Source organism: Trachypithecus francoisi, unplaced genomic scaffold (genome assembly GCF_009764315.1).
Source record: "Trachypithecus francoisi isolate TF-2019V2 unplaced genomic scaffold, Tfra_2.0 Lachesis_group2, whole genome shotgun sequence".
NCBI classification, from domain to species: Eukaryota; Metazoa; Chordata; class Mammalia; order Primates; family Cercopithecidae; genus Trachypithecus; species Trachypithecus francoisi.
This window is the reverse complement of record NW_022681465.1, coordinates 118,099,337-118,121,513: the sequence shown is the minus strand read 5'-3', so window position 1 is coordinate 118,121,513 and position 22,177 is coordinate 118,099,337. Positions and strand designations below refer to the sequence as shown.

The 22,177-nt window shown below is 37.0% G+C and overlaps 1 protein-coding gene across 1 annotated transcript in view; it reads right to left on the bottom strand.

Annotated features, from left to right (window-relative positions):
* Positions 1 to 22,177, bottom strand: part of RANBP17 (RAN binding protein 17) — a 455,080-nt gene that overhangs the window by 87,618 nt on the left and 345,285 nt on the right. Inside the window, exons 19-21 of the mRNA XM_033180282.1 lie at positions 19,424 to 19,527; positions 13,610 to 13,698; positions 4,923 to 5,030 (exon numbers count right to left, since the gene is read on the bottom strand). Of these exons, the coding sequence (XP_033036173.1) occupies positions 4,923 to 5,030; positions 13,610 to 13,698; positions 19,424 to 19,527 (301 nt within the window). The remainder of the gene's footprint in view (positions 1 to 4,922; positions 5,031 to 13,609; positions 13,699 to 19,423; positions 19,528 to 22,177) is intronic.

The window sequence follows — 22,177 nt, the reverse complement described above, 5'->3', positions numbered from 1 at the left end:
AAGGGTGTTACATAACGGTAAAGGGATCAATGCAACAATAAGAGTTAACATAAATATACATGCACCCAATACAGGAGCACCCAGATTCATAAAACAAGTTCTTAGAGATACATAAAGAGATTTAGACTCCCACACAGTAATAGTGGGAGACTTTAACACCCCACTGTCAATATTAGACAGATCGATGAGATAGAAAATTAAGAAGGATATTCAGGACTTGAACTCAGGTCTGGACCAAGTAGATCTAATAGACATCTACAGAACTCTCCACTCCAAATCAACAGAGTATATATTCTTCTCAGTGCCACATTGCACGTATTCTAAAATCGACTACATAATTGGAAGTAAAATACTCCTCAGCAAATGCAAATGAACAGAAATCATAACAAACAGTCTCTCAGACCACAGTGCAATCAAATTAGAACTCAGCATTAAGAGACTCACTCAGAACCACACAACTACAGGGAAACTGAATAACCTGCTCCTGAATGACTACTGGGTAAATAATAAAATTAAGTCAGAAAAAAATAAGTTCTTTAAAACCAATGAGAACAAAGAGACAACGTGCCAGAATCTCTGGGACACAGCTACAGCAGTGTTATAGGGAAATTTATAGCACTAAATGCCCACAACAGAAAGCTGGCAAGATCTAAAATAGACACCCTAACATCACAATTAAAAGAACTAGAGAAGCAAGAGCAAACAAATTCAAAAGCTAGCTGAAGACAAGAAATAACTAAGATCAGAGCAGAACTGAAGGAGATAGAGACATGAAAAACCCTTCGAAAAATCAATGAATCCAGGAGCCGTTTTTTTTTTTTTTGAAAAAATTAACAAAATAGATGGACCACTATCTAGATTAATAAAGAAGAAAGGAGAGAAGAATCAAATAGACACAATAAAAATGATAAGGGGGATATCACCACTGATCCCACAGAGATACAAACTACCATCAAATACTATAAACACCTCTACACAAATAAACTAGAAAATCCAGAAGAAATGGATAAATTCCTGGACACATACACCTTCCCAAGACTAAATCAGGAGCAAGTCAAATCCCTGAAAAGACCAATAACAAGTTCTGAAATTGAGGCAGTAATTAATAGCCTACCAAACAAAAAAAGCCCAGACAGATTAACAGCCAAACTCTACCATAGGTACCAAAAGGAGCTGGTACCATTCCTTCTGAAGCTGTTCCAAACAATAGAAAAAGACAGACCCCTCCCTAACTCATTTTATGAGGCCAGCATCATCCTGATACCAAAACCTGGCAGAAACACAACAAAAAGAGAAAATTTCAGGTCAATATCCCTGATGAACATCAATGCGAAAATCCTCAATAAAATACTGACAAACTGAATCCAGCAGCACATTAAAAAGCTTATCCACCACGATGAAGTTGGCTTTATCCCTAGGATGCAAAACTGGTTCAACATATGCAAATCAATAAACATAATCCATCACATAAACAGAACCAATGACAAAAGTCACATATGATGATCTCAATAGATGCAGAAAAGGCCTTCGATAAAATTCAACATCCCTCCATGCTAAGAACTCTCAATAAACTAGGTATTGATGGAACATATCTCAAAATAGTAAGAGCTATTTATGACAAACCCACAGCCAATATCATACTGAATGGGCAAAAACTGGAAGCATTCCCTTTGAAAACCAGCACAAGACAACAATGCCTTCTCTTACTACTCCTATTCAACGAAGTATTGGAAGTTCTGGCCAGGGCAATCAGGCAAGAGAAAGAAATAAAGGGTATTCAGATAGGAAGAGAGGAAGTCAAATTGTCTCTGCAGATGACATGACTGTATATTTAGAAAACCCCATTGTTTCAGCCCCAAAACTCCTTAAGCTGATAAGCAATTTCAGCAAAGTCTCAGGATACAAAATCAATGTGCAAAAATCACAAGCATTCCTATACACAAACAATAGACAAGCAGAGAGCCAAATCATGAGTGAACTCCCATTTGCAATTGCTCCAAAGAGAATACAATACTTAGGAATACAACTTATAAGGGACGTGAATGACCTTTTCAAGGAGAACTACAAACCACTGCTCAAGGAAATAAGAGAGGACACAAACAAATGGAAAAACATTCCATGCTCATGGATAGGAAGAAATCAATATCATGAAAATGGCCATCCTGCTCAAAGTAATTTATAGATTACATGCTATTCCCATCAAACGGCCAGTATCTTTCTTTGCGGAACTAGAAAAAACTACTTTAAATTTCATATGGAACCAAGAATGAGCCCGTATAGCCAAGACAATCCTAAGCAAAAAGAACAAAGCTGGAGGCATCATGCCACCTGACTTCATACTATACTACAAGGCTACAGTAACCAAAATAGCATGATACTGGTACAAAAACAGATACATAGACCAATGGAACAGAATAGAGGCCTCAGAAATAACACCACACTTCTACAACTATCTGATCTTTGACAAACCTGACAATAACAAGCAATGGGGAAAAGATCTCCTATTTAATAAATGGTGCTGGGAAAACTGGCTAGCCATATGCAGAAAACTGAAACTGGACCCCTTCCTTACACCTTATGCAAAAATTAACTCAAGATAGATTAAAGACTTAAATGTAAAAACCAAAACCATAAAAATCCTAGAAGAAAACCTAGGCAATACCTTTCAGGACATAGGCATGGGCAGAGACTTCATGATGAAAACACCAAAAGCAATTGCAACAAAAGCCAACACTGACAAACGAGATCTAATCAAACTGAAGAGCTTCTGCACAGCAAAAGAAACTATCATCAGAGTGAACAGGCAACCTACAGAATGGGAGAAAATTTTTGCAAGCTACCCATCTGACAATGGTCTAATATCCAGAATCTACAAGGAACTTAAACGAATTTACAAGAAAAAAACAAACAACTCCATCAAAAAGTGAGCACAGAATATGAACAGATACTTCTCAAAAGAAGACATTTATGTGGCCAACAAAATATGAAAAAAAAAGCTCATCGTCACTGGTCATTAGAGAAATGCAAATCAAAACCACAGTGAGATACCGTCTCATGCCTGTTAGAATGGTAATCATTAAAGAGTCAGGAAACAACAGATGCTGGTGAGGCTGTGGAGAAATAGGAATGCTTTTACATTGTTGGCGGGAGTGTAAATTAGTTCAACCATTGTGGAAGACAGTGTGGCCATTCCTCAGGGATCTAGAATCAGAAATACCATTTGACCCAGCCATCCCATTACTGGGTATATACCCAAAGGATTATAAATCATGCTGCTATGAAGACACATGCACACGTATGTTTATTGCGGCACTATTCACAATAGCAAAGACTTGGAACCAACCCAAATGTCCATCAATGACAGACTGGATTAAGAAAATATGGCACATATATACCATGGAATACTATGCAGCCATAAAAAAGAAGGAGCTCATGTCCTTTGCAGGGACATGGAAGAAGCTGGAAACAATTATTCTCAGCAAACTAACACAGGAACAGAAAACCAAACACCACATGTTCTCACTCATAAGTGGGAGTTGAACAATCAGATCACATGGACACAGGGAGGGGAACATCACACACTGGGGCCTGTTGGGGGATGGGGGGCAAGGGGATGGAGAGCATTAGGACAAATACCTAATGCATGCGGGGCTTAAAACCTAGGTGATGGGCTGACAAGTACAGCAAACCACCATGGCACATGTACACCTATGTAACAAACCTGCATATTCTGCACATGTATTCCAGAACTTGAGGTAAAATTAAAAAAAAATTATCTGCCTATGGCTGACATAAAATACTTTATAATATACAATGCAATGATTTTTTTCCCTTTAGTATTAAATGTTCTATCAGTAATAAATCATATCAATTTTCTGGTTGAAAAATGGAAATATAATTAAAAAGCACACTAAATTTCTAATATAAAATACAAAGCCACCCTTCCTTTAAGACACCTATGAGGGTGGCTTTTAAAAATGAATAGTTTAAAAAAAAGATAGATAATAATATTTCTTTATTTGCAAGGTCTTTTTTCACTTCTTGTTTTAGGGTAAAAATTTTAAATTATTGCTGTGAAAAACTCAGCACCAGAGGTAACATTAGAGCTGCAACCCATACCTTTTCCCTGTCTGGATACCTCCCTTCTAAACACACAGTTTACAAAGGGCAACTGATGAAACAGGATGGCTAAGTGACAGGTAATTTGGTGCTAAACCATATCCACAATGACATATTTTAAACCCAATTAGCTTATTGCCAGATTTTCTCTTTTAGCTACATCTTTGTTAATATTTATATGCAGAATATTTGAATTTCTGCCAGTCTATGCAAATTATAAGGTCAACTGGGCAATTTCAGAGAAGTGTTAATAGTTGCTCTCTCAATGAAAATTGTGAGTGTATAAATCATCCAGATACATGCATCTTGGCATAAAGGAAGAAGCATAGCTTAGAAGTGAAAGCAGGAATAATTCCCAGAGCTTCTGAGGCAAACTATGTTCCCATGAATTGCTGTGAGAACCAGTTTCCTTCTCCATCAAATAAAGCATCTCAACTCAGAGACCTCTAAACTTCTTTCCTGCTTTAAAATTCTATAGAATTGCATTTAAGCACTGAAATAGTTAAAATAGCTGCCCTCCCTTCATTTTGTACCTTTGAATATTTTAAATAATGGTGGCTGCAGTCTTCCAATTTATTTTCTATTTCCCTAGTCCCCATAGACAGCCAAGTATACTGTAGTTCTTTCTCTCAAAAGGCCTCAATCTTACGTCTCTAATTCTGTTTTCACTAATCATCTTAAGTCTTGGTTCCTGGGCTTCTGCTAACTACCTTGAAAATACACAAACCAAGAAAGAAAGTCAGACTGTTGGAGATTTCTGCTAATAGTAGACTGTTTTTTTCATTGCCGGTCACACTGCTTACCTGTTCTGCATCAGTTCTGCCATAAGTTTCAAGATGGGAGTTGTACATGCTGGCTCTCCATACCACCGTTCAACAGCGTTTTGAAGAATGGGAAGATATGTTGGGTACCTTTTATAAAGCCTGTTAAAGAATTTAAGGGCCTAAAGAAATACTGTTCCTGAAAATTAGTGCCACACACACACACACACACACACACACACACACAAAGGGGAATCCACATTTGTTCTATGTTTATACTAATTCGTTCTATGTTTATACTATACAATGGCATTTTATAAATTGCTCTCCCTAACCTGCACAGATATACATATATTTTTGGGGCTGCCAGTGATTTGTTCTTATTTGTAACATATCCTACACATTATATTGCTTTGTTGTTAGAATACTGAATAAAATACACACTTTTCAAGTATCATATAAGCAGCACATTTAAAGATTTATGCCTAATGTTGCAGGAAAGGAAAATAAATTTAGTGAATGAGGATAAACATATATTTGAGTTATTATCAGTTTCTTGGGTACTACACTACTTAGAAAAATATTTTTATTATGAAATTAAAAAATATGTAAAAGTAGAAGGAACTAGTAATGATAAACCTCACGTATCTCTCAGTTTCAAAATTACTCTTTTTAAAAAAATGTTGTTGAATTGCTCTTTTTGGTCTCACTGTAGCTCCAAGGAATATCTGGGATGCTGGCTTGAAGAAAAGCTTTGGGTAACTATTAATCTACTCAACATAAGTGTCACTAAAGATAGTCCCATGTATACACAAGGAGATATTCTCTCACATCCTTATTAACACTAAGGAGTATATGCCTCTGATAAATCTACGCCGAAGGCCATCAGAACCTCGAAAACTGACTCAGCTCCACTGACCCTTTAATCGACACTGGGCATCTCCTTGCCAAGTAGAAACATGAATATAGGATTAAGGTCCCAAACTGTAGCAGAAAAACTCTATGTCACTGTCTTCATTTCTCTTTTCTTTTCCCAATCCTCAAGTCTCTTTCTGATGTTTTCCAACATACTTGTCTTTTGTTTCAGATCAAAATGCTAAACTAAATCACTTAATGGTGTTTCTTTTCGGTGTGCTTCTGGGTAGAAATCTCCACGGTGAGGTCATCACAATTTTCTTCCCTGCTCTTAGAATAAATTTCAAACTCCTTAGCATGGTGTTCAAGGTCCTTTACGATTTGGTTTTGCCTACCTCCAGCTTCATCTCTTAGCATTTCTGCTCATGATTTAGCTTTTCACAACTCTCTGCAAACCCACTAATGCCAGCTCTTGTCTCCATTCCCTCATAAACCACTTCTTCTGTCTAACATATCCCTGTCTTTCAATACCTAGCTCAAGTTTTATCTCCCATGGGATGTTTTCTCTATTTTATCCAAAGGCATCAGTCTCTTCCTCATCTACGTTCAATGAGTACTCATGCCGGGCACGGTGGCTCAAGCCTGTAATCCCAGCACTTTGGGAGGCCGAGACGGGCGGATCACGAGGTCAGGACATCAAGACCATCCTGGCTAACCCGGTGAAACCCCGTCTCTACTAAAAATACAAAAAACTAGCTGGGCGAGGTGGCGGGCGCCTGTAGTCCCAGCTACTCGGGAGGCTGAGGCAGGAGAATGGCGTGAACCCGGGAGGCGGAGCTTGCAGTGAGCTGAGATCCGGCCACTGCACTCCAGTCTGGGCGGCAGAGCGAGACTCCGTCTCAAAAAAAAAAAACAAAAAAAAAACAAACAAACAAAAAAAAAAATCAATGAGTACTCATGACCATATCTCTTACAACACAGTATGTTAGGCTTGGTTGCTTGTGTTATTTGTCTGCCCCATTAGATAGTGCATTTCTAAAGAGCAGAGACCTACCATCTTCCTGCTAATTTCTATTTGAATGTCGGATTTCAATATGGGTGTCAATTATCCCAGGAGGCCTTCTCTGACATCACATGCACTTGCCTCCTACCTCTCCCTAAAGGGTTAGGAGTGTCTCCTGTGTATGGTGGTGGAACCCGGTGCTAGCATAATCATAGTACTTGTATATCTCTCCTATTATAAGCTTTTTGAGGGCATATGCTAAGTACTTATTGCATGCATGGCCTGGCACAAAATAGATTTCAATACATTATTTGTTGCTATAAACGTGCAACCTAAAAATGAAGTGTAGCTTATTTGATTAGAACTATTTAATTGTGTATTTCACTTTGAAGTTTTAGAAAACAGTTCACATGATGTTCAATGAAAATAAGCCATCTATAACTTTAAGAGTGGTATGCTTCCTAAAAGTGCAAAAAGCAATACTTTCTCCTATTAGATATACATACCATGCTAAGGCTGCATTTGTATATACTGAAACAGTTTTCTTATCAACTATTTTCTGAAGTCCTATTCTATAACAAGCATTGCTTGACACTCTCCAGACACCAGTAAAAAAAAAAAAAAAAAAAAAAAAAAAAAAAAAAAAAAAAAAAAAAGAAAATCCCTGCCCTCATGGAGTTTATATTCTAGTAAGACAGAAAATAAACAAAATAAATATACATTAGAAAGTACTTCAAAGAAAGCCAGGCACGGTGGCTCACACCTATAATCCCAGCACTCTGGGAGGCTGAGGTGGGTGGATCACTTGAGTTCAAGGGTTTGAGACCAGCCTGGGCAACATGGTGAAACCCTGTCTCTACTAAAAACACAAAAATTAGCTAGGCATAGTGGCGCTCGCCTGTAATCCCAGCTACTCGGGAGGCTGAGGCACAAGAATCACTTGAACCCCGGAGGCGGAGGTTGCAGTGAGCCTAGACTGCACCACTGCACTCCAGCCTGGGTGACAAGAGACTCTGTCTCAAAAAGTACTACAAAGGAAAATAAGGCAGGGAAGGGGGATAAGAAGTGAGTGTATATGTGAGAATAAGGTTTCAGTTGGATGAAAATAACAAAAATAAAGTCAGTCCACTTGATTCACTTTATTTTGACTGTTATCAGACAACTTACTGTTTTGTTTCTATGGACTACAAAAGCTGTTATTTTTGATAGATGTAGATACCATGTGCTATGTACTGTGCTAAGGGCTAGGGATCCAGAGTTAAGAAAGATATAACCCTTTTTTTTTTTTTTTTTTTGATGGAGTCTTGTTCTGCTAATTAAGGCACCTGCCACCATGCCTAGCTAATTTTTGTATTTTTAGTAGAGATGGGGTTTCACCATGTTGGCCAGGATGGTCTTGATCTCTTGACCTCGTGATCTGCCCACCTTTGCCTCCCAAAGTGCTGGGATTACAGGCATGAGCCACCATCCCTGGCCAGAAAGATATAGCTTTTAATCTTGGGGAACACATGCTCAAATCAGGGTGACCAACATATAATAAGGATGTTTTGAGTACAGAAATTCTGAACCAATGCCACAGGAGCACAGGTGAGAAAATATTCCACCAAGGGACCTCCTGAGCACAAACTCATTAGTGGGAATGCATCTGGAAGGCTCATGAGAAAATGGATTCAACCCAAATCTCAGAACCAAAGAATACCAGAGGCACATATAGGCCTCTGCAAGACATTCTATAATGGCATTAGGACCATGATATTTTTCCGAGCACACAGTATTCACTATGGGATAAGGCAGGGAGATATAAGGGGATGCTTCTTTTTCTGTGTGGAATGAGAGTGGTACCAATTCTAATATGCTTCTGACAGAGGTGACTGCCACAGAGAAAATGAGGGATTATTGGAAAGCAGAGTAGAGGTCTACTCAACAGAGAGGTTAAAAGGGCTGCAGAGTGAGAGTGCCAGGCTCAATTACAGGATGAGAACCAGAACCCACTCTAGGAGTTTAATTTTCCAGTGGCCTTGTGAGGACTATGTATATATGAGTAGGAAGAAGAGAATGGGAGCCGTTAGGTAGAAGAAGCACAGATCTAATTGCTTTCACTGAGATCTTCTCAATGAATTTCTAAGGTCCACATCAGATAAATTAAAAATCAAAGGCATTAATGATATGACATTGCCTGATAGGATACCAAATATGAAAATGTGAAAAATATCAGGTTTGCTTCTTTACAACATCCATCCATCCATCCATCCATCCATCCATCCATCCACCCATTCATCAGTTGTTAATACCAGAAGGCAAAAGAATTTTCATTAAAAGTGTTAGGACACCAGGGTTTGCGGATGTGGCTCCAGAATAGAAATAGCTTGCCAGTTCAGAGCTTCAATGTACTCCATGAATATGTAAACATCTGAACCTTTGTTCACAAGGGGACTGCTGCTGGAAACCTTTCCTCTCTTGTGTCTGGCAAATGCCTATCCATCTTTCAAGGCTTAGCTTAACTTTCACTTCTTCTGAGAAGCTTTCTCTGTCTTGCAAAAAGCACTGCTCTTTTTCTCATACATGCTCATATAGCCCTTTGCATGCATCTTTGTTATAACACACTGACATCTGATTGTTTATTAGTCATGTGTAATCAACTAGAGAGTGGGCTTCTAAAGAGCAATCATTTTATTCATTCTCACATTCCTTTTGCCTGGCACAGAAATAAAACTAAAAAAAAAAAAAAAAAAATGCTTGCTGAACAGTGAATTTTCAGCTTTACTTTCTTCTCTATTTCAGTTTGCCCAAAATGATATTGCCAATTACTTTCTTCTGGAAACAATTCTGATTTTGTTAGTCAATCAAAACCATTAGTTTTTTTATACTACCTATGGAATAAGGGTCTAAATTCCTTAGACTGATATTCAAGAGTCCCAAACAAACTACATTTCCAACCATGAAATGAGTAGTATCTGTAACAAAACATCTTTGCTACTGACTCCCTCAACCTGATGCCTAGACCAATCAAAAACCTGTATTTCTTCCTATTTCCATATGGTCCAATCCTACTTATTTGGTAAGACCCAAGGAAACACCTTCACCTTTCCAGAGCCCTTTCTGATTCCCCAGCTAAATGCACTCACTGTCCTGTTTGTATCTTTGTTATGGATCTTAGCACTTTCTATATTTGATTATAGTAATTTATGTAAATAAGAAACTGACTTTGTTTGGGGTCAGATCTATATTCCTCATGAACCTAGCACAGCCCTTAGCCCACTTTGCTGAATAAGTGAGCAAATGGGATTCCTTTGTCTCATTATGTATCAGGGAAAAGAACTAACAGCAGCTGTAGAGTATTTACTTTATGACAGCCACTGTACTGGGCCCTTTACTAATCACAGAATCATGACACTTCTTACAACATACCTGTGAGATAGGTATTATTAGTCTTGTTCTATGGAAAGCAAAATTGTGATTCTGGGATTTTTTTTTTTTTTTGAGACAGAGTCTCACTCTGTCACCCAGCCTGGAGTGCAGTGGCATGATCTCGACTCACTGCAAACTCCGCCTCCCGGGTTCACGCCATTCTCCTGCCTCAGCCTCCCAAGTAGCTGGGACTACAGGTGCCCATCACCACGCCCAGCTAATTTTTTGTATTTTCTAGTAGAGACGGGGTTTCACCGTGTTTGCCAGGATGGTCTCGATCTCCTGACCTCGTGATCCACCCGCCTCGCCTCCCAAAGTGCTGGGATTATAGGCTTGTCATTCTGGGATATTAAGTAGCTTACTCAAGACCCACAGTTTAAGTGGTGAATCCAGGAATGGAATCTAGGATTGTCCTATTCTGAAGTTTGTATCTCTTCTACGTATCTTGTTATCTTGCCTTGCCATTGTATAACAGGACTGACTTCCTGACTAAAAATTGGTGAGCTCAATAATCAGACTTTAACAGTTAAAAGATTGCATGTGAGGAAATAATGTCATACAAATTCTTAATTTTTTCCCCAACTTCCGTCTGGATTTTTGATACTTCAGTTTAAGTATGATCTAGGAAAATTTTAAAGGAGGAGATTAGATGCACTGCAAGATAAGGTGTTTTCTTATTGTTGCATTCCCATCACAGGGGCAAAGAAGTATGTCAATGATCTTCTTTCAATTCTCCAGCCCTGGAAACCATTTATCAAGATGGTTGCTGTGTAGTTTCAGGCAATTTAGTTTTGGAAGGACAGAGTGAAAAGCAATGTAGTTTGTGTGGCAGTTAATGCAGTCAGTGTTTATAGAAATGTTTTTGAATTAAATAGCTAACCACTAAAATAGCATTTTATCAAATAATCGCCATAAATAAAATGCATTTTGACTTTAAGATGACATGTGCTCTTACAGGATGTTTCTTCTGCATGCTAAAGATTGTATAACAAATTAAAGAACACACATTTATGTGGATAAAAGGCAAATAAACTTTCCCCAGCAGTAATGTGAAAATCATCACTGACGGTTTGACATATCAATATTTCAGGAAGAATAAATGACTTTCATATCCATGGCATTTTTTTATCATACTTATTCATTTTTGCATTACTTGAATACTTTGAAAAGAATCTGTACTTTATCACCTGAAACTGCTTAAAGTATTTCAAAATATTTTAATAAAGCTTTTTGAATTATCAAATAATATAACTTTTAAACAAATTTTACTATTATTATAAATATTTGCTCTTCATCCCTCGCCCAAAGGAAAACTATAAATCTTGTCTCAACTGAATGAACACCATTTATCATATTCATTTTGTTGTCAATACAATTATGAAAAGCCCCTAGCCTTTTCCCAAGGAAGCTGATTTGCTACTGAAACTCAATTATTACAAGCAATGCCAGTACCAAACCACCCCATTTGGCAATCTAACACAGCTTCCGGCATAACTGACACTTCTCTCCGCCCCTGACCCTGAGAGCTTCAACATCTATGGTCAAATGGAGGAGACAAAGGTTTCTAGTTCAAAACAAAACATTAAGTCCCAGGATTTTCCGTTTGCTATTTTCTGCCATCTGCTGGACAAAAGTTTCATTTCAGAAGGGTTCCCCTGCTACCCCCAAAGGAGCTAAATAAGGAATTGGAAAACAATACAGTATCTTCTCTAAATTTTGGGCGGTATCAGTTATGGCAGGTAGTTCTTCTTTGACACTGAGGGGAAGGTTTCTGATCTTGACTCTTGGTTGAAATTGTTGAAGAAAAAAACATGAAATGTTAATCACTAGATAGCCTAGAGTTGTAGACTGGTTTCAAGATCACCATCGATATTACAGTGCCCAAAGTAGACTTTTATTATTTTTCAAATAATGAAAATTTTGATTTTGAGAGTTGCTCTTTATGTTTAGAGAAATAAAAGAGTCAAGCTGGGTGCCGTGGAGCTCACCTGTAGTCCCACAGTCCCAGCTAGTCGGGAGGCTGAGGTGGGAGGATCGCTTGAGCCCAGGAGTTTTGAGTCCAGCCTGAGCAACACACAAGCCCCTCTCTCTTAAAAATTAAAAAAAAAGAGGCAGAAATGAAAGGGTCATATATAATTCCAGTTTAACTGTCATTAAGAGAATTTTAAGACTTTCCATGTTGAAATTTCATAATCTCTATACATATTATATGCAGATACAAACCATGTGCATGATTACTCAATGACATAAAAATTTTATCTGTAACCCTTCTCTGGGTACATAAATCTGATGAAGTATATTTTAATAATAATTAAAGATACATCAGTATCAAATTAATGTTTAAAAAATTTTATAATATGTAGAGTTCTTCCTAAAACATGCCTAGATCCCCTGGTAGTTATATTTTTGGCCATAACTGTGGCATAGTAGTTGAAAGTTACCTTTAAGAAGCTTCCATTGCAATTTAATTTACAGGAAACTTTGGATAAGAAGGGTTTAAGCAAAGCAACTGAGAAATAGTTTAGATTAAAAAGTAAATCAGGTTTGAGATTATATAATTTTTTTCACATGCTCTGATGGTTTCATGTATAAAAGACATGAAAGCATTATATGACACTTATATGACTTGCGTACAATATCACTTCCTGTTGGGATCAAAGATTAGTCATACAATACTATTAGACTAATATTAATAACCATTTACAACTACTAAAAATGTGCCAGACATTATACAGAGTATACTTTACCTATTTTAATGGTTACAATATATCATGATACTGAATTATATCTGTTTTCAAATGAGAAAACCAAGACAGGTGAAATGACTTGCCAAGGTCCACGACACAGTAAATGAAGAGCTGGGATTTTATCACCAAAGTCTATGCTCTTTTAACTCTTATATGATAAGGCGTTTCTGTGGGGGATTTTTTTTTTCCTGTCTGTACTAACCCTTGGCAAAGGTCAATTCAAAATTTACACCAAATGACAAATCTTGACTATTTATTTTCCCCTTTTCATGTCCATTAATTATTTTCATGATAATGAAAAACTGTGGCAGGATGAGTTAGGCCTTGAAGAGATAAAATGATCTTCCCGGCCTTGCTAATTGAGATGGAGATTCAAATCTCCCCTCAAAAATGCCAAATGGTAGGATTCATTGATCCCCAAAGATGTTAGCCAGATTATCCCTTCAACTTCAACATAAACAATCATTTGGGGGAAGTCATTTTTAAGTTATCAATATTTAACGGCATCAAAAAAGTGACCTCTCTGAGCTGGGTCTCCAAATACTGTGCTCAGTTATCTGCTTTGCTGCCACTGTGCTGTAATTTTTAGCTGATTACACATTAGTTCATTTAGCTTTGTTTCCTCTTCCCTACTGTGCCATACTATTAAACGAAAGCGAGGGGCCTGGCATCCCTCTGTGCACAGAGCTGGTATTGTCACAGTGTAATAAGGATACATCCAGTCAAACAGCATGGTGTAGCTGGTCTTTGTGTTCAGTGCAAAGGCAATCCCTCGAAGATCTCTTGCCAGCCCGATCAACATACGCTGTCAGTGGGAAAGAGACACAGTAATTGATTTTCACGTTAGCGCAGAGCAGATGGAGTAATAATCAGGCAATAATGACCACATATCTGATTTTGATTCATTAGCTAAAATGTCTCCTTCAGACCTCTTTCTACAGAAAAGCATAGACTCTTTAAACAAACAGACCATCAAATCCGCTGATAACTCCACTTTACTTCTTATAAATTTAGCTAAGTCATAATTCCGGTAGCGTAGCTAAGCATTTAAGAGTCTTAATATACTTTGTTTCTGAATAATGCCAAATCAGAAAAAAGAGATCAGGATTGATAATTACACAAAACAGATATGTACAGGGTCTAGCCATTATTTAATAACAGCAAATCTTGAACATCAGCTTGCAGGCAATCGGTCCCACAACGTAATTTAGAGTCTATCCTAGAAAGGCACTGGCATTTAAAAATTCCTAATGAATATCCTTAATAACTTTAGGACAAAATAAAACTGGCCAAGTGACCTACTGGTACTATGATATACGCAGAATGGCAGTCACATTCCCCAAGTGAGGAAGATGTAAGGAAAAGAGTTCTGTATTTGATGTCACAAGACTTGAATTTGAATCCCAGCTTTAAGACTTAGGGCAAGGCAATTTATCAGGCTCACTTTTGTCATCTATAAAAGGGGCTAATAATGCATTTCTCACAGAAGCACTGTGACAAATAAATGTGATAAATTCATGTGAAAATGCCTAGCAGAGCCTGATACACAGTAAATGTTCCATAAATATTTAGTTTTAGAGAAAAAACCAAAAACTTGACTCTTGAAGAGATCTGACTCGTACTCTGGACTCTTAATTAAGCTGTCCTTAGGTTGATGCTTGGGAAGAGAAAAAGAAAACCCATGAACAGATGCTAGAATGTTGGAACAAAGAGCACAAATAAACATAATTACAAAACAAGGGGGTGGGATAATTGAGATATACAACTGTGACTTCCAAAGATACTGTTTCATTGCAAATACTCAGCTAGAAAATGCTCTCTGAACTTTTTTTTCTACCAGATTTTCTCTTTCCTCACACTTTGGTAATAAATGAAAACGTCTTTAGGAAGGAGTTCAAATTATTATTAAGCAAACAGTGAATCCTGACCCTCATCTTAATGGCTGATTTAATTAATTTAATTTCAAAGTAGCAAATAATAGTTTAACTCTCGGAAGTATCTAGGATTTCTCATCCTCTCCTTTCTTTCTGCCTAAGAGGTGACTCAATATAACTGGATGTTATTTATAGGAATATTCAGTTTCTATACTGTCTAACAGTTCACAGAATGATGGTTATCTGAATTTCTGAATCTTGAAAACTGAATTTTTGTTTCTGCTCCATTAAATGACTTACTCCTTTTTTCCCTCATACTCTCACCAGTTCTTGTTTTTCTGTAACCAGCTGGCCTCCTTGTAGCTCCCTCATGTAACCTGCCATTTGTTTTTAAACATTTTGCCTTTTTATATAGCCTTTTTTCACCACCTGGAGTCTGTTCCTCTCTTTCTCAGCTTTTCACATTCCTGGCAGCCTCCACAACAAAACACATCTTCTAAGAAGCCTTCTTCAAACTTTTCTATTCTGACTCTTTGGCTTTGCAATCTTTCTATTAAAGTAGGCTTTCTGTTCTATTTTTATTAGGTACACTTACAAGTTTCAGGCTATGCTTCAAAAAATTTTAAGCTTCCACATACACATGAGGTATCTACCATTTAAATCTAAATTAGTCAACAAGAACCATGAGTTTTACTTTCTTTGTGTCTAGTATAAGGGGCTCTTGAAATATTTTAGACTATCCTCGTTATACAAAAAGATTAACTTTTATTTTATCACAATTTTTTCATGCCTTAAACGATGTCAAATTAATAGAAGTGGTCTATAGGACTCAAATCTATGGGCTTTTTTTTTTTAAGTGGCAAAATGTGGCTATGAAATTATATCTATGTATCATTCTAGAAAATGTTACTACAGAGGAAGCATATAATAATGTTTTAAATGAATTCAACTGAACAGAAAAATTCAGTGTTAATAAGAAATAGCTTTCTTATGCTCAAACAATATATTTTATCTCAAAAGCAGCAGATAATATTGTAATAATCTATGTGGATACACAAACAACACTAAAGAGAGTGTTTTCTTAATAGCCAAAACATATCCAGCCCTGATACTAAAAAGAAAAGCTGTTAACTAAGAGCTCAACCAGCCTACTAAGTAATTTGAGAGTGAGAGGTGATCTTATTGAATTTGAGGAACGGAGGAGCTACAGTTTACCATCTCATTTAAAATAGTGCAAAGAGTTTTATTTTAAAAGTTGCCTTTCTCTTACAGTTTGTCAACACAAGACTGATCTGAAGAATGAGAGGCTCTTGTATTTTTAGTGAGGCTGTTTTGGGGAGTGGGATATGTCTGGGGATCTAACCGTATGGATTCCTTTTTGGATAGTTAGGGAGTAACTGCTGAGTTCTTCAGTCTGCTGCATGGTGAACAGTTGTCTGTGTGCCAAGTGTGAGACAAATGGGCTGGGAAACAGCTGAAACGAGGCTCCTTCCACCCTGACCCCCAAAACAGGGTTTCTAATGGAAAGTCTGACAGACCCTTTACTGTAGTGGCACTACTGGGGGCGGCTATAATATTATCCTCATAATTCTACTATATAATAACAACAAAGAAAAAGAAGGTGAAGGGTCATTGTGCTTTGTCTTTAGAATTAAGATGGCTGTCTTCATCCTTACAGCATACTCTTAATTCTGAAGACACATCTTAATAACCTCTAAATAGTTCCAACAAAAGAGCCGTGTCAGAGGAATGAGCAGGCCCCAAGGTGTTTCAACTGGAGTGTTTTCATCTGCCTTTATTGCTCTATCCCTCTCCAGAATTAAGGCAATAACCTGTGATAAATTATTCAGGAACTGCTACAGGGATCAAAGCAAAATCATTCTGTTAAAGTGCTGTTTGCAACATTTGGCACTTAGTGCGAAAACTTTTAATGTGTGCATGCTGAAAATCAAGGATTTTAAATAATTTAACATTGTGGAGTTTTTACGAAAGGACTAAAGATAGCAGGTTCCTATTTAACTGCTCCTCTTTCTCTGAGAAGTTTTCATTCATTTTCCTTGAAACTGATGATGTCATGACCAAATCAAAAACGATGCATGAGTCAGGGGAGTACTGGACTATATTTTACCATGGACACAATTATAGGGGGAAACATATGCTTTGAAAGAATACTCTAAAGCTAGGATTTGTCAGAGTGTTTTTTCCTCTTCCCCTTTACTTTGAAGAGAAAAACCCAAGACAAAATTTCAATGTTTTCTTCAATTTTGTTAAGAGTAAGAAAATAAAGCTATAAATTCAAGACTTTTGCTGCATTCCTCCCCTCACAACTATATTTCAATTTGGCAACACACGTCCTTAATGTTTAAGTTTATCCTGAAATCTGCATTTGAAAATATCTATAAATAGGGAGTTAGAAAATCCTGGTAAGAGTTGCAAATTAAATGAATTTGGCAGTCCTGCGGCATTTTCATAGAGATATTTTAACAGCATCACCTCCTGTGGATTGGAATACTAAATACTTTATTGAAGAACAAAACAGAAATGTTTTTATCTCTAGTACTTGCAGAATGAAGTACCTGAAAGCACTTTTGCACATATTATTTATTCATCATGATAGAAAAATAGCCTTAACCTAATAAATTACATTTAAAAGCATTTAGTGCAAAAGTTTTGTTTATGATAAAGCAACAGATTTAGTTTTTTATCGGTAGCTTAAAGCACCAAGTTTTCTTTATACAAATTAGACAGATGGTGCTTACAGTAGAATTTACTAAAGGTCTGTCACAACAAATGCAGCCAAGCTGCATATTTAATCACTGCAGAATCTTGTCTACCTGCAGCTGCCAACTGCTAATCCAATTTCCCTGATAAATGTGGCAAGAGACACGATCAGCAATAAAGAGCATCTAACTCCATTTTCCTGCAGGGCGTCTTTTGATGAACATTTAGGACGGAAGTACGGAGTGCACTGTGTGGCCTTGGTTCGTGGCAGCTGCATGCATTCTGAGGCACAGTTCTCAGGTTACTCACTTAATTCTGCCACTATCATTACGTTGCTATTGATCTCAGTAGCTGTTGCCTACACAGCATTACTCTAGATGAAGCTGAATCAGGCAGTTATCATGCATCAAACTTGCTCAAAAGCCTGGAGATTTCCCTTTAATTACTTGTGATTTTATTTGCAAATACCGTTAAAGTGTAATCAAGCAGTCACTTTCCAGGGTCGTTAAGAACTTGCTGGTTTAGGGATATATCACTGGAACTCCATTAAAAATGACTCTAGGAAGATGGTTTCTATCAAACTAGATGGGATTACAACAAAATGGTCTTGGAATATAATGAAATCTTCAGATGAGACAGATGTAATTTTTATAAAGATGATGTTTTTCAACTTCTCTGCTTCTTTTTGATAAAGGGCAGAAATAGCAACCTAAAAGCTGCAAAGATTTTGTTGGTCACTGAAAATATTTGGAAGACATCTAAAAGATACAGCTAACCTGAGTGGAAACTCTGCTGGTGAATTTCAGGAAGAGTATAAACACAAAGAGAATCTGTAAGATCCTTTTTTTGGTTTTAAAATTCTATAACTATAGCATGCTGATAAACATTAATTTTAAAAATTCTTTTAAATTAAGAGGTATAGCATTTGGCTGATTATTTTTTGGTAGAAGTACTACATAAAGATAATTATCAAAGGCCATCATTTTTCTATTTGGCTTCTTACTGCTAGTTTTTTTTTTTTTTTTGTGAAGAGATGCTATGCAAAAGATGGTTAATATTTCTAACATATTTCAAATAACTATGAAATATATGACTCAATTATCACCAACAAAGGTGTCTACATTCTCTGGAGTGCATTTATTAGTCTGTTAAAGATAATAATCATTGTCAATTTATTTAATATTGCCCTGATACATTGTAATTTCAGAAGATACTATTTCTATTTAGCAGAGCTTGTGCTTCCCATCCCCCACCTTAAAATATGGGGCTGTTTTGTCATAGACAGCTTGCTACACTTAAGGATTTTACTAATAAAACATAATGTTGTCTTAGATATTATGACTGTTGCCACAGCTGAACTGACTTGTCAAATCAATCCTAATATGGCTCCCACAGGCACATAAAAACCTTATTTAGCTATCAGTTATCCTAATCACTTTGTTCCGTTTAAGAATGCAATACTTCAAGACCAGTTCCTATTTATACATATATGCCTAGCCATTTAATAAAGTCTTGATTTATATAAATTCTTGTTTAAAAAATATTTAGAGATGTAGTGTTTTAGTATGTGTATGTTTGTGCATTCCTCTATATAGATACGTTGAAACATAACAGTGCAGGACAGATGAGGGAATAGGGGTGTTTAAAGTGGTGTACCCACAAGAAATATCCTATTAAAGATAGTAACTGCCAGAGGAGACAAATCTATGTCATCTAATCATGAACTGACTGTCCAAAACTATTTGCTGACCTCAAAGTTCATTTGCATAAGAAACTAGAAAAGTGCTTAAATAAAAGTAAAAATTAAAGACATGCAGTTGGGAAAGCAGGTCTGAGGAGGCAAAGAGCACACACAGATATGCAAAGCCCTTTTCTGGATCTAGATATCCTAGAAAAAACAAAACTGTCATTCCTCATATTTGGAAACAAACCCACCTTTACGTCTTCTTGTTTAAAGTTGTTGTTGAATATTTGTAATACTGTTTCAAAAGCAACTGTAAGAGGCAGCATGAAATTCTCAAATTCATCCTCATCTTCGCCTATCAGAGAAACAAAAGGGTCACTATGGTTTAAAATGCATAGAATTGTACATTGTCCTCAGCATGGAGCACTTCATTTAGGCTTAGAAATATTCCCAAGAAGGGGTCAGCCTGCATTCACATCCATGCCACATTTTGTACTTTTGCTCACTGAATATTCTGGTGTTTTGCCTTCTCTTTTGCACCAAATGAAATAGCAAAATTACTTACCAGCCATTTTTTCCCCCTGGTTCTTTAGTGGATCTAACAGACTCATGCCCCAGGCATCTCAGTCCTTTAGCTCCTAGGGCCCCTAGAGCTTCTCTAATACCTCAAGGAAGGCCACTTTCAAAGCCTCAGAGATGCAGTGTTTTTTTCCCCTTCTCTTTGGGTGCCAAGGCCCTAAAGGCTCATAGACTCAGGTGCCCAGATAGCTCTAAGTTATTATTCTCTTTTATTTATGTTCTTTTTAATTAATTTATTAAATAAATGGCAGGGAAACTTTTATCTGCCAAAAAGGATGGGGTCCTTATGGGTCATTTGGATTTTAAATATTCTTCATGGGTACATTTCTTCTTACATTAAGCTTCCTTTTTTTTTTTTTTAAATAGAGAAGCGGGAAAGGAGACATTTCCTATTAACTTTTTACTTTAAAGGTAGACTGAAGTTTCCTCAAGGATTCTGTCAAAGCAGAATCTTCACTTCACACGTGGATATGCACAATTGATAATTTATATAGTATCCTTTTTCAAAAGGGGTTTCTTTTAAATGAGAGATTGAATCCACTTATTCATCCTACGTCACAGGGAGCTATGAGCTGCACTCTACTTAAGAAACAGGCAGAGAAAGATTAAGTGTCTTGCTTAAGGTGGAATACTTAGTTGGAGGTGGAACGACATGATTCAGACTGCCTAATTTCTACGCTATTAGTAGAGTTTTTACATAGAGTATGAGAGAGGAAATGAGTTCTCAGAGAAGGTCCTCAAAGTTTGGTCCTTGACCTAGCAGCATCAACATCACTTGCGAACTTGTTAGATGTAAATGCCCAGGTTCCATCCCAATCCATTGCATCAGAAACTCTGGGGGTGGGTCCCAGCAATTTTGTTTTAATAGGCTCTCCAGATGATTCAGATGCCTGCAAATGTTTGAAAAACACTGGCCTATAGTCATTGTTCAGACAAAGAAACGGAGGTCCTGGCAGGATCAAGATCCTTTGACTCTTAAGGAATGGCTGATCTGGCTGACTCTGATCTTCTGTGATTTATCTCTTTCCTTCAACTTCACATTTTTTCAGGAGTACAACAGAATCGTGGACTTAGCTTTGTTACAAACAGATGCCAAAAGGCTAACTAATCTTTACTGGTGTGCTGTTCTAAACGAAGGTCAGTGTCCTGAGTGAAGAGCAAGGCAGACCAAACTAGAATCTCTTCTCTGTCAACTGGCTATGTGACCAAGTGACTCCTCTTCTCTGTTAACTGGTGACAACACAGACCCATACAGATGTTATTTTTCAAGGCCCAGGTGAAATAATATCTTTCCCAATGTCTAAGCTAAGCTTTCCTAACTCCCAATCAAGTTATCTCCCTTCTCCCTTTGGATTCCCATAGCATTTTGCCTGGCTCTTAACCATCGTACCAGTCTGCCTTGAATTGCAGATATGTAAGCGCATGTCTAATAATAGCAATAATAATACCACCTACATTATACCACAACTACCATTTGATCAGGGTTACTATGGGAACTAAATGAGATAAAATTTATAAAGCATACATGTGAATTATCAGATCTACTAGCTTACGCTGATAGTATCTTCAGATTAGCTTCTACAGCGCTGAGACTGTATCTTTGTGTTTCTTGGTGAAGGAGAATGATGTAGAGCTCTGCAGTAAACAGGCCCAGGTGTCTGACTCCACCATATATTATTTAACTTCAGATATTTTACTAATTACTCTGAGTCTCAGTTTCTTCATCTATAAAATAAGTATAAAAATACTTATCTTCGAGGGTCACTGTGAAGATTAAATGTTATATGGAAAATAGAAGACACTCAATATATAGTAGTGGTGGTACTAGTATTATAGTATAAGCACAGAATAGAGCCTGGCATTATTAGGGAAATACTGTGTTTAGATAAAAAGTAATTTCTCAATAAAGGTGAATTTTAGAACGTCTTTATTTTCTTAACACCTGACATAGAATAATACAATAAACAATTGAAATATACATTATCAAATCCTAAATACATAAAATATATGTACATTATACTTAAGCCATGTAATCTTATTCTTCTAAGATAAAGTATTTTCTAAACATGGAGTTATTAATGAGAACAGTGGAAATTATCACTGCAGGAAGATGACGGTGCTATAAAGAATGGATGCTTTGAAATCACAAAGTTTATCTAAGCTTAGCTGGAGCAGTGGTGAATGCTTATAATCCTGCCACCTTGGGAGGTGGGGTAGAAGGACCCCTTGGGTCCAGGATTTGAGACCAACCTGGGCAACACAGTGAGATCTCATCTCTTAAAAAAAGAAAAAAAGTTTATCTAAGCTTGAATCCTGGTTCTGCTACTATTAGCTGTCTGGTTTTGGGTAAAGTCACTTCACTCATCAAAGCCTTAGTGTGCTCACCTGTAATTAAGAGACATAATATTTACTTCATAAAGTTAGCC